Source organism: Manis javanica, chromosome 2, assembly GCF_040802235.1.
Source record: "Manis javanica isolate MJ-LG chromosome 2, MJ_LKY, whole genome shotgun sequence".
Taxonomy (NCBI): Eukaryota; Metazoa; Chordata; class Mammalia; order Pholidota; family Manidae; genus Manis; species Manis javanica.
Window position 1 is genome coordinate 6,787,458 of NC_133157.1, and position 12,622 is coordinate 6,800,079.

At 52.6% G+C, this 12,622-nt stretch overlaps 1 protein-coding gene across 8 annotated transcripts in view; it reads left to right on the top strand.

Moving 5' to 3' along the window:
* Nucleotides 1–127: 127 nt before the first annotated feature.
* The window catches only part of ZER1 (zyg-11 related cell cycle regulator), a 25,406-nt gene continuing 12,911 nt past the window's right edge, over nt 128–12,622 (top strand). For 3 of the 8 annotated variants that reach the window (XM_073223496.1, XM_073223523.1, XM_073223532.1), the window contains exons 1-6: nt 881–1,034; nt 1,172–1,327; nt 9,680–9,931; nt 11,167–11,317; nt 11,536–11,972; nt 12,289–12,465. In XM_073223496.1, coding sequence (XP_073079597.1) covers nt 9,774–9,931; nt 11,167–11,317; nt 11,536–11,972; nt 12,289–12,465 — 923 coding nt within the window. In that variant the 5' untranslated portion in view covers nt 881–1,034; nt 1,172–1,327; nt 9,680–9,773. Of the gene's footprint in view, nt 221–247; nt 476–861; nt 1,035–1,171; nt 1,328–9,679; nt 9,932–11,166; nt 11,318–11,535; nt 11,973–12,288; nt 12,466–12,622 lie in introns of those variants that run through there. The other 5 variants (XM_073223500.1, XM_073223538.1, XM_073223518.1 and 2 more) reach the window with 5 other exon arrangements.

Sequence of the window (12,622 nt, forward strand, 5' to 3'; positions counted from 1 at the left end):
CAGAGGAATTGTGCTGGATGCAAATGGGGGTAAGAATTGTGTTTAGTTGGGAAGAAATTAGTTGAGCCTATGGGAGAGAAGGAGATCACTAAAAAAAAAAAAAACCCAAAATGCTTTTAAGCTGTGTGGATTGGAGAATGGAAGGGAGAGCACGTAGGGGAAGGAGGACAAGCGGCTGGAGGAGACAGGAGACCGATCGTCCTCGTCGCCTACGTTAAGGGTACTAAGCAGATTTATGCTTTGGGAAAATCACTCGGGAACCGTGGAGAGAGTGGGGGGAAGGAGCAGAGTTGCGTCAGTAGGCTTTTGCAGAAATCCAGAGAAGAAATGGTGGTGGACAGAGTCGGGTACTACTGGGGTCGGAGAGAAAGGCCTGGTTTGAGATCCTCGGGACTATGCGACTGGAAGAGGAGCTGCTGAGGAAGGCGCAGGGGCCAAGGCCGACTCCTGACTTCTGCGACGGCCGAGCTGCCAGGTGGCCGGTCTCCAGCTGGAGCGCGGGCAGCGCGCGGGGAGGCGGAAGGTCCCTGCGCGGGGAGCGCGGGCGCGAGCTCCCTGGACGCCGGGGCTGCTCAGAGAGCCGTCGGTGCTGGCGAGGTGCGGCGGGGTCAGGCCCGCCCTTTGCCATCGCCGGGGCTCTGGAGAACCGTGGGCGAGAGCGGGCCCCGACCCCGGTGTCGCAGGAACGGGCCCCTACAGACCGGGGGGAGCGCGGGAGGAGCGTGCCTAGGGGCCGGGGGGAGCCCAACCCGCTCCCCCGCCCGCCAGCAGCCAGCCAGCTGCCCGGGACAGGAGCCGCGGCGGGACCTCGGAACCTTCTGCCGCCGCCGCCCGCGTTCGCCCCGGGACCCATCGGGGGAACCCGTTCGCTGTTGCTAAGGGGCGTCCGCGGAAGTGACGCGCCCAGGGTTTGTTGACAGCGGCGGCGGCGGCGGCTGCAGGCTCCGAGCCGTGGGAGCCGGATCGGGGGAGGGGCTGGGCCCCGGAGGCAGCACCCTACGGCCCTCCGCCCCGCCCGCAGCCCTAAGGGCAAGGTAACGGCCGCGGGGTTCCCCCGGCGCGACCCCCTCCCGCCCGGGGCTCCAGTCCCCGGGATCGCAAGCTCCGCCCCGCCGACCCCCGGCCCTGCCAGACCCCGGCCCTAACCTGACGATGTCCCCTGCCTGCCCAGGCGCTCCGGACCAAGAGTCTCCCGGGTCGCAGCCTGCGTTCCTCCTCGGCGAGGAAGCATCCCGTCCGCTCCCGGGGCCGAGGGATGTAACTGCGTCCCCCCGCGTCCCCTCCTGCCTCCCGCGCCTCAGCATCGCCGCTGCAACCACTTGCACAGGTCCTTCTCAGCCAACGGTGGGAGGGCTCCCTTCTCTACCCCTGCCGCCAGGTCTGAGGAACGTGCCTTTAAAACTGAGCTCCCGTCCTCCAGAAAGAAAATGACGCCCTGTCAGATGCGCCTACAAAATGGGGGATCGATGTAGGGCTGAAAGGGCCAGCTTCTGCCCCTCCTACCTGTTGGATGAGCTTAAGTTCCCCCAAAGCAGTGCTTAAAAGCTCAGGGACGGCTTGGATTCTGGAGCAGTTCCCAAAAGGGATGACATGGTGCAGGGAAATCCAGCAGGGTGGGAACGGGATGGGTTGGGGTTGCAAACCTGAGGGCCAGTGGAGCCCGAAAGGTGAGTTGAAAGTGAAACTGATGGTGTTGGCCGCTGTAGCTGTGCGGGTGGAACTTGACCTGGCTGCTCTTTGGTCCAAGGTTTCCAGTCTTTGCCTGTGCCTGACAGCGCCTTCAGTTTTAAAGGGGATGCCTGATGCCTCCACAGGAAAATCTCCCTCATATGATCTTTCCCACAGAATGTTTCTCTTCAGGGTTGAACTGGTGAGAGTGAGCATTGAAGACAGCTTTGAAAAGGGTCGCAGGAGGCTGTACTTAGAGCAGGAGGTGTTTGCCAGTGGTGAGGGGTTTCTCTGTTTCAGTTCATTGGTTCATTCATCAGATAATAAACATACAATATGTAGGCTGGCAATAAGGGCTGTGGAGAAAAATACAGGAGAAAGGGCCATGGGAAGGGCCAGAGAGTGGGGTCGCCTTTCGAGAGAGAGCAATCAGAGAAGGTCTCTAATAAGGTGATATCTGAGCAGAGACCTGGAGGGAGTGGGCTGGGGGGGGCAAGCCATACAGCACTCTGGAGGCAGTGCATTCAACAACAAAGGCAAAGGTCCTGAGGTATATATCTGATGATTTTAAGAAACAGCAAAAGGGCCATAGGGCTAGAGCAGAGTGAAGGGGGGGAAGAGTGTTTGGGGCCCGGATAATGGTGGGGAGGATATCAGAGGCTGTCCTTGTAATGCATGGTCACAGGGTGTCTAATGGGGCACCGTTTCAGAACTGTACTAAGTTAAGTGCCTGGTGGTCAGAGAAAATATAGATTTGTTTAGATGACAAATGGCCATTGTGCTCTGGCTGGGTGTTGTAAGTACCCTTTTTCCATCTTTGAAATAACCATTGGTGGAATAAATACAAAATAGCCACAGAGCCCTGTATTTAAATCAGATCATGCCGCTGCCTGGTTGTCAGAACTTGAGCAAGTGGCCTTTTTCCACCTCAGTTTCCTCATCTGTAAAGTAGGGTTGGGCTAAATGAGAGATCTCGCTGGCGTGCTTAGTGCACTATTCAGCACATCGCAAGTAGGTCCTTAGTATATAGTCGTCATGATGGCAATGGTGATGAGGAAGAGGAACTGTGTGCATGTATCTCCCCCAAAGTTTTTCTTTTAGCACCAGCTGGTGGTGACACCAGCTCTGGCCACCTCCCTGAGCTAGTGGAATTTTGGAGAACAGTGCAGGACACAAAATGGAAACTTCCTGTCACCTACAGGGAGGATGGTGGCTTGGTCCTGGGTTTTTTGATGCCAGTAGAAGGTGATGGGGGCTTTTTTTTAAGAAGTCCAGCAAGTCCCCATCCGGCCACATAAAATAGGTAAATGGTGTTGTTGACATAAATATGCCATGGAGACAGTTTGGGAAGGGCTGTGTGTGTTGGCCCTAGACATGTGGTTGGCGTGTGTGGCTGATATGCTGATGGAGACTGTTGGTCCCTGAAGTGCCCAGCAGAGGCTGAGATTTTGCAGCCTGCCTGTTAGGAAGCATAACAATGGTTGATCTCCCCCCTCCCCTCCCAATCCTGGACTACGTCATCAGGCTCAGGTAATAAGCTGAGTAGGGTAACTGAGCCAGAGGATTTGAAAATGACAGGTTGGGGCACATAGATACTAAGAGCCAGCAGCTTGGGGCAGGCTGTTGTGGGTAGAACCTTAGACTAGCCATCTGGGGACCTGGGTACAAGCCCTGGCTCTGCTGCTGGCTCACTGTGTGAACTTGGGCAAGTCCCATTCCTTGTCTGGGCCTGAGTTTTCCTGTCTGTATGCTAATTATGAAGGCTACTGGGAGGATGATGTGAAACACAGGTTGTAAAAGAATTCAGTGCACTCTGAGGCTCTCTGCAAAAGTGAGGTATGGTTCTTGTCATGAATGCCATCAGGATTCTGCAGACATATTTTTGGGCAGACAGCTTCAGTACCTCAGCTTCAGGACAAATATCCTGTAGCTGGCTCAATCAGGGAAGCTAAGTTTCCAGCCTCAGAAATGAACAGAAGGGTCCCTCCGAGCATTATTCTTAGGAAATCACAGTAATTATTAGTTACTACCTTTTTGCCATTATTTCATGGCATCTACCCCATAAAGTAGATACTGTCCACAGCACATTGACAGGTAGAGACCCTAATGAATTTTGAGGCTGGTAAATATTGCCCCGGACCTCATGGAGCTGAGGCTCCTTCACCTGCAATCAATGCCATGCACCATGTTATGGATCACACCCAGTCCCTGCCTCAGGAAGCTTCTAGTCCTGTGCCCAAAGCATGATTTGTGCCCACAGAATGGTTTCCAGTGATACCTGATTATCTGTGCTCAGCGCCCAAGGACACTCAGAGTTGTAAGGAGGCAGTGAAGGCTCATGCAGCAAAAGGGAGAGCTGAGGCTCGGAGGGCCGGTTCCTACCCTCAACATAATGGCAAAGAGAGCCAGGCCCTTATGGGGAACTTGGGCAGGTTACTGCACAGCTTTGGGCCGTAGTTTGCCCACCTGGAAAACAGAATGTGCCCCGCATAGGTTATCTGTGCCAGTAATGAGAACATACGTGGAAAGCTTGAAACTTTGGATCTTGAACTAATGAATACATGTATACGTGTCGGCATGTACACACAGACCCATGTACATATACAGAGTCCATGGCAAATTACTTCGCCACCCAGAGCCTCAGCTGCCTCATCTGTAAGTTATATATTATAAGTCCTGCTTTGTGTGGTTGTTGAGAGAATTAAATGAGTTTCTGCATATTGAGTACTTAGCAGAGTTCTTGGAATAACGTGCTCGGTATAGGTATGATCGTTAGGTTTGGTTGCAGAGAACCCAGGTAGCCCCAAGGCCCCTCTGCCTCCAGGTGGCACCAGTGAGCGGTGAGGCACATTCCTCCCTGATGCCATTTCCCCATCTCCCTGCAGACCCCACCCTGCCGTAAGTCTGCAGGCGACCCCCGTGGAGGCCCTCTGACCCTCACCTGGACCCCTGCCCCTAACCTATTCCCTTCACAGCAGTTCCCCCTGCCCAGTATCTGGCCTGTGATCTGCTCCCTCCTGAAAAGTGCCCAGCCTCTGTAAATAGGGCCTTCGTTTAGCCCCCACCTCTGACTGCACCCCGCCCCCACCCCGCCCCAACCATTCCTGAGTTAATATTTCCCAGGGCGGCAGCTGCCCCAAGGCTGGGAGCTTCTGGCTGCCCCAGGCTCTCTGTCGGCCGGGTGTCCGGACTCCACAGGCTCTCATGCTGTCTCCCCTGGACCTTGGGTTCTCTTTCCTTTCTGTTGGATAGATGGAAGAAATGGTTCGGTGAGAAGCATGGGTAGGGTTTAGGATTGCATCCCACTCTCATTAGCTGTGTGATTTCAGGCAAGCCCCGGGGTCTACATCAGAAAAGAGGGTAACAATCTCCGCCTCGTGGTGCTGTAATGAGGTAACTTGGCAAAATGTAAACGTTATTCTGTCGCGTGCCAGGCATAGGCCTGGCTCAGCTCCCATCGCCTCCCCTCCCCCCCCAACCCCCTGCAGACCCAGGTGTGTGCAAACAGAAAGGGTTCCCCTCCTCCCAGAGCTCACAGACTGTGGGAGGGACCATTAGACAAATTGTTATTCAAATGGTGAATTAGCTACAAACAGGATCCCAGGGAATGTCACTTGTTAGTTAAATAAGTAACATTCTGAAGTAAAGCCTGTGAGTAGCTCAGCGCCACCTCTGGAGGCAACCAGGGCAGAGGAGGTGGTAGCTGCTGCTGTTTGCTCTGCTGTTCCCTCCCTCCCTTCATGCCGTTCCACACCCACCAGGATGCCGTGTAAGCTCAGGATGGTGCCAAGAACCTACAAGAGAAGGGATGGAGAAAGACACAGAGTTCTTAACCATACATGTTCCATCATAATCAGAGCACCCTCTCCTCAGTTGCCAGATTCCCGGATGGCCAGTGCCTGCCGTGATAATGGGAAGCCCTCGGGGTGGGAGTTGGGGGTAGAGATGACTGTCCCTCGAGGGTGCCCAGCCTACAGCTAGATTGGGCACAAGTGGCCCCAGCCCGGGGCCTCTCAGCCTCCATGCCAAGATGAGGACAGCTCCTTCCACCTCCAGCTCACACCAGCCCCCAGCAGCAGGGGTGGCACTGCCAGAGGGCAATTAGCAGGTGCTGCCATCTGCCCTGTTCATCTTTGGGGGGCTTTTGGTGAACAGACAGTTTCTAAGTGAATAAATAAACCACCTGCACTGCATGCAGGGGTAATGTCTGGCAGCGCAGCTCCCGCCCGCGTGGAGCTGGTCATCTGGCAAGGAGGCTGGATCATCGAAGCAGCATCAGTCCAAGGTGTCTGTTGTTATGGTGGGACCTGTGGGGACACACAGCAGGAGAGCCCTGGCAGGTCAGGGAGGGCTTCCCAGAGGAACTGACACTGACATTAAGGCCTGAGGTGCATAAGCAGCAGCAAAATAAGTAAGGAGGAGAGTTCAGAGGTAGAGGGGGCTGGAGGGTTGGGGGGATGCTTCCTGGAGGAGAGTAGCGAATGTGTCCTGGGGGCTGGGAGCAGTGTTTAGAGTAGAAAGAGGGAAAATTAGTGGAATTTGGACGGTCCCATTGAAAGCAAACAGACTGAGCAAAGGTCTGAAGGTGACCCTGTGCTTATGGCTGATTTCTAGTACAACAGGAGGCCAGCGGGTCAGAGGGCACTGAGCAGGCCAGAAAGCTGGTTCTGATTCTGGAGGCTGTTAGTGACTGCTGGAGGGGACTGGACTCACTGGATCTGAAGGTGAATGACAGCCAAGGAAGGCCATGCCCAGGGCCCAGGCAGCCAGTTTATTGTGGCTTCCCTCGAGGGTGTCGTGTAGCCAGGGGGACGCAGCACAACGGGCCTCGGGGAAGGAGAGCCAGGCCAGGGAGCACAGGCCTAGGGCCAGGCAGGAGCAGACCCGGCCCCGCTCGGGGAGTGCGGAAGGTGAGTGGGAGAAAGGGCTGGTGATGGTGATGGTGATCGCTGCTTTTCATTGAGCAGTTACTGTGTGCCAGCCACCATGCCAAGCCCTTTCTGTAGCCTTCCGTGTTATCTTTACACAGTGCCCCCTGTTTCAGAGAAGAAACTGAGACACAGGGGAAGACACTTTCCCAGGTTCACCTGCTCTGACGCAGCAGGGCTGAGACTTGAAACTGGGTCAGCCTGACTCCAGAGCTGTTAGAGCCCAGTCGCCAGTAAGTGGTGGTGCCAGAACTTACAGCTGGCGATTTTAGAGGGCACCATGCTCTGTGACCTCCACTGGATTTTCCGAGCAGGCTGGAAGGTTCAAATATGGACAAGGGGGCTCCAAGAAGCCAATGCTGGGCCCTGAACTCCTTCAGAACCCTCCAAGAGATGATGTGACATAATCTGAGAGACCAGGTCCAAATCCCAGGAGCGTCTCTGTCTGAGCCTGAGTTTCCTCATCTGTAAGACGGGATCCTAACCACCATTTGTCGTACACTTTGTCATGCCAAGCCTGAGCCTAAGCATTTTCCCAACATCTCATCCCACCAGCCCTGTGAAGTGGGGATTATTATCCCCATTTTCCAGATGAGAAAACTAAGCATCAGAGAAGTTAAGTAATTTACCAGTGAATTGTGGAACTGGGTTGAAACATAGATCTGTCTACCCACAGAGCCTGCACTTAGGAAAAAACCCACAAATAAGAAAAATAACACAGATAAGGGAAGGCCCACAAGGCAGGAGTGGGCAGTCCGGTGGATTTTCCCAGTGAGCACACCTGTCCCAGCACCCCAGAGGGCCGGCCCCCTGCACAGGCACTCACTATCCTGACTTCTCATACCATAACTGGGTTTTGCCTATTTTTTCCCTTTCTGATGTAGCCTCTGGTTGGAATTAATTCCTGACTGTCCTTGGTTCTATAAATGGTTGATTGGTTTCTATCTTGTTCACTCAATTTGAAATGTGAACATTCAGCCTTCATTCTGTTAGCCACTTATGGTAGCCAAGGATGCACTACTAGTCAGATCATCACTTAACCCTGCATCCCATCTAAACGTGGACCTCTTTGGTGTCTAGGTTATTTTCTTAACTTTTTATTGAATTGTAACACACATTTTTTTGAAGTGCACATATGATACACAGCTCCTGAGTATTCACAAACTGAACATGCTTGTATGTCCAGCACTCAAATAAGGAATTAGAAGCTTCTCAGCACCCAGCCAACCTCAAAGTAACCACAGTCCTGACTTCTGCCACCACACATCAGATTTTCCTGTTTTCTGTCTTGATGGAGTAATACATAAATGGAGCCGCATGGGATACGAGCATATACCTGGGAGTGGACTCGCTGAACATTGAACACGTGTATATCCAGCTTTGGTAGATGGTGTCACACAGTATTCCAGTTACACATGCAGATCACACCAATTTGCACTCCCACTAGCAGTGTGGGTGACATCCCACTGTTCCATAGCTTCCCTGTGGTAGAGGTGTGTCATTGTCTGGATCGTTCTGCCGTTTGCAGTCGAGCCATTCTAGTGGGTGGGACGACATCTCACCGCGGTTTTCCCGCTAGTGATGGTGTTGATCCCTTTTCCCATGTTTTTGGCCATTTCTGTGTCCTTTATGGAATGTCTGCTCAAGTCCATTCTTAAATTGGATGCTATGTCTTTTTTTAAAAAACTGGTCGGTAGAAGTTGTTTTTATATTTTTAATATATATTCTGTCCTGTGTTGGATATCTTATTGGAAATAGCTTCTCCTAGTCTGTGGCTTGCCCTTTCTCTTTCTTAATGATGTCTTTTGATGAACAGTCTTAAATTTTGAGGCAGTAAAACTGATCAATTTCTCTTCATAGTTTGTGGTTTTTTGTGACCTATTGAAGAAATTATCAACTACTCTAAAGTCACAAAGATACACTCCTATGTTTTCTTCTAGAAAGCTTTCACATAGAGGTCTGTGGTCCATCTCAAAATTAGTTTTTACATATGTATGAACAGAAGTTTCTTTACTTCAGTGTATATTGGATTATCATTTTTTTTCCTTACAAGTCCTATTGAAGAAATCTTTACCTACCTCAAGGTCATGAAGGTAGTAGCAGACCTCATTTTTTAAATAAGTTTTATTGAACTATAATTCCTATACCATACAATTCACCTATTTAAAGTAGATAATTCAATGTTTTTTGATATATTCACAGAGTCGTGCAACCATCACCACAATCAATGCCAGAACATCTTCTTCACCCCAGAATGCAACCCCACATCCGCTAGCAGTGAATTCCCATCCCCCCAGCCTCCCAGCCATAGGCAACCGCTAACCTAGATTTGTGTCTCTAGAGATTCGCCTGTTCTGGACTTTTCATATAGACGAAGTTACACAATCTGTGGCCTTTTGTGATTGCTTTCTTTTACTTAGCATAATGTTTTCAAGGTCTAGGATAGCTTGAATGAGGACTTCATTTCTCTTATGGCTGAATAATATTCCATCGTGTGGCCATACCATTTTTGTTTACCAGTTCATCACTTGATGGACATTTGAGTTGCTTCTGCTTTTTGACTTTTATGAATAATATTGCTATGAACATTAATGTACAACTTTTTATGTGGATGTCTCTTTTCATTTCTCTCGAGAAGAGCCTTCATTCCTAATCCCGTACAATGAGAATTGGTGACATGTTTATAAAGCCCTGGCACATATTAAGTGTTCACATAGTGACAGTTATATGCAAGTTAGATTACCTCACAAGGGACACCCCAGTGTAGCTGTTGATGAAAACCCCTATTATACCCACCTAACATTGGGTCCCCAACACATACAGTGTCTGCCCGCAGACATTGTAAAGGCATAGAAATACTTGGACAAGGCACCCTGCTCTTTGCAGGTCAGATCACACATAGGTGGTGGCACAGCAGAGAGGGGCAGGAAAGGAGTCAGGAGTCCTGGGGTCTGGCTCTGCTAAGCTGCTAATTTGAGTATGACGTTCAGAGCCTTAATTTTTGTACTCAGAGAGTGGCCATAGGACAGCTGGTGGTTCTGGCCCTTATGTGTGGCTCATTCAGTTTATTTCCCCTTCCCTAGGCTGTGGCTCAGCCAATGATCCTGTGAGTGCTAGGGAGTCACCGTTGCCCCTGGGGGCCCCTGTCCTGAAGTAGCCTACCTGCCTGCCCCGAGCATGGCGTCTGATACCCCTGAGTCCCTGATGGCCCTCTGCAGCGACTTCTGCCTGCGTAACCTCGATGGTACACTGGGCTGCCTGCTGGACAAGGAGACACTGAGGCTACATCCAGACATCTTCCTGCCCAGCGAGATCTGTGACCGGCTCGTCAACGAGTGAGCATGCCCAGGGCTGGGGCAGAGACATGAGTCTCACATGAGCATGCATGGAGAGATGGGGACCATTGGGTGTGTGCCATGCAGGGGGGTGGCTGTGGGCACATGTGTATGAGGGGTATACATGCACATGGGTGTCCATGAGTGCACAAGAATAATGGTATATCCATAACTGTAAAGTCACACGTGTGCATGGTAGTAAGTGTGTGGAGGGGCATGCATATGAAGGAATGGGTATGTGTATATATATGGGCTTCTGCAACACCAGGTATGTTTGAGTGTGAAACTGAAGGTGTGAGTTACTCCTCTAAGGGGGCCTACGTGCCTGTGCACATATAACATACAGGTTTACACTCCAGTGTCCAAATAGAGGATCCATGACAGAGATTGAGTCATTCAGAAAATCTTTACATGGCTCCTCCAAGGGGCTCCCTGCTAAGAGAGGCTCCTAAAGTATAGTGTGCACTCACTGAGTGGGAGTTCAGTCTAGATGCCCAGATGGAAAATTGGAGACCAGACAGTTGCACATGAAAGTGGGAATCTTTGTGTGACCTGAGGACAGAGCCCAACTTGTAATGATGTTCTGAGCGTTTAGTGTGGGCCAGGCACTAGACTGGGCCCTTTGCAGACCAGAGTTATATCCATTTTACAGATGAAGGAAGTGAGGTCCAGGGAAGTCCAGCTGCTTGTGCGAAGTTGCCCAGGTAGCGAACAGTCAAGCCAGGGTTTAGATTCCAGAGTGTTTGACTCCAAAGCCTTTTCCAGCGCACCAAGATTCTTGTATCAGCTGGTATCTCAGCAGGGTTTTACTGAATACCTGCCCTGTACCCAGCTGGAAACTTTAAATCCCTTGGCCTAATCTTCCTGCTGGGAAAGGTTCTGGGAGGGGCTGATCAAGGGACCAGAAGCTGGCTGAAAGATGAGGAACGTGCATGTGTATGTTTGTTACAGAAGTGTCTACAGTTTGGTGGAGTTTGGGGAAGAGCTTGGAATTTGCTATTGAAAGAGGCCATTCATGACCAAGAAGTCTCCCTTGTGCCCCTGGTTCCCGGGGCCACCCTTAATCTCACCTGTAAGGTAGTCAGGATCCAAACAGGTCACTCCTAGGAAGAGAAGGAGGAGATGGAAGTAGCTGCCGGGGCAACAAGGGAAGGCTTTCAGGGGGGGGCTTGCGCCAGGCCTTGAGGGGAGGACTGGTCCCTGTGCCTCTCCCCTGAGACCTGCTTTTCCCTCAGGTACGTGGAGCTGGTCAATGCCGCCTGCAACTTTGAGCCCCACGAGAGCTTCTTCAGCCTCTTCTCGGACCCCCGCAGCACCCGCCTCACCCGCATCCACCTCCGGGAGGACCTGGTGCAGGACCAGGACTTGGAAGCCATTCGCAAACAGGTGAGACCTGCATCATCAGCTCTGGGGAGGGCCGTGGGGAGGGCCCCAAGACGGCCCAACACCGAGTCAGGGGCAAGGCTGCTTGCCTCCGGCACAAGAATCCCAAGGCCCCTCCAGTGCTGTTCCCCATGGTGCAGACCCCTCCCCAAGCCCACCTGTAGCCCAGGCCTGGGGCAGGGGGTGGGCGGCAGTGATGACAGAGCTCTGCCTGCTACCAGGACCTGGTGGAGCTGTACCTGACCAACTGCGAGAAGCTGTCTGCCAAGAGCCTGCAGACGCTGAGGAGCTTTAGCCACACCCTGGTGTCCTTGAGCCTCTTCGGCTGTGCAAACATTTTCTACGAGGAGGAGAACCCAGGGGGCTGTGAAGACGAGTGCCTCGTCAACCCCACCTGCCAGGTGCTGGTCAAGGACTTCACCTTCGAGGGCTTTAACCGCCTGCGCTTCCTCAACTTGGGCCGCATGATCGATGGGGTCCCCGTCGAGTCCTTGCTGCGGCCACTCAACTCGCTGGCTGCCTTGGACCTCTCAGGCATTCAGACAAGCGACGCGGCCTTCCTAACTCAGTGGAAAGATAGCCTGGTGTCCCTTGTGCTCTACAACATGGACCTGTCGGATGACCACATCCGTGTCATTGTCCAGCTGCACAAGCTGCGGTGAGCTGCAGCCCAGAGCTCACTGGGGCCGGGCAGGGGAGGTGGGTGTTATCAGTCCCAGAAGGCCCGTGAGCCCCTGGCCAGGCAGAAGGTGGGGATGGAAGAGACAGTCCTGTTCCTTAAACCCAGTGTTTCACCTGGATCAGGGCTGTTCAGGACACCTGGGTCCCAGGAGATTTTTTTCCCAGAATGCCCTGAAGCATTCTGTAGGGGGAGGGATGGGCCCTCCCCTGCTACAGACCAACAGAGCAGGGGTCCACGAGGCAGCCCCAACCTGGGTCCAGCTCCTGACCTGTGGCCCCACCCCAATCTCCAGACACCTGGACATCTCCCGAGACCGCCTCTCCAGCTACTACAAGTTCAAACTGACTCGAAAGGTGCTGAGCCTCTTTGTGCAGAAACTGGGGAACCTGATGTCCCTGGACATCTCTGGCCACATGATCCTAGAGAACTGCAGCATCTCCAAGATGGACGAGGAAGCCGGGCAGACCAGGTGGGGACCCACCTGCCATGCTTGTTGGCAGGGTGTCACTCAACAAGCATTTACCTAGTGCCCCTCTGCCAAGTGCCCTGCTAGGTGCTAGAGATAAAGGAGCAAATCAGGCCTTGTTCTCTGGAGTCTATGTGAGCCAGTGGGGACAGACAAGTCG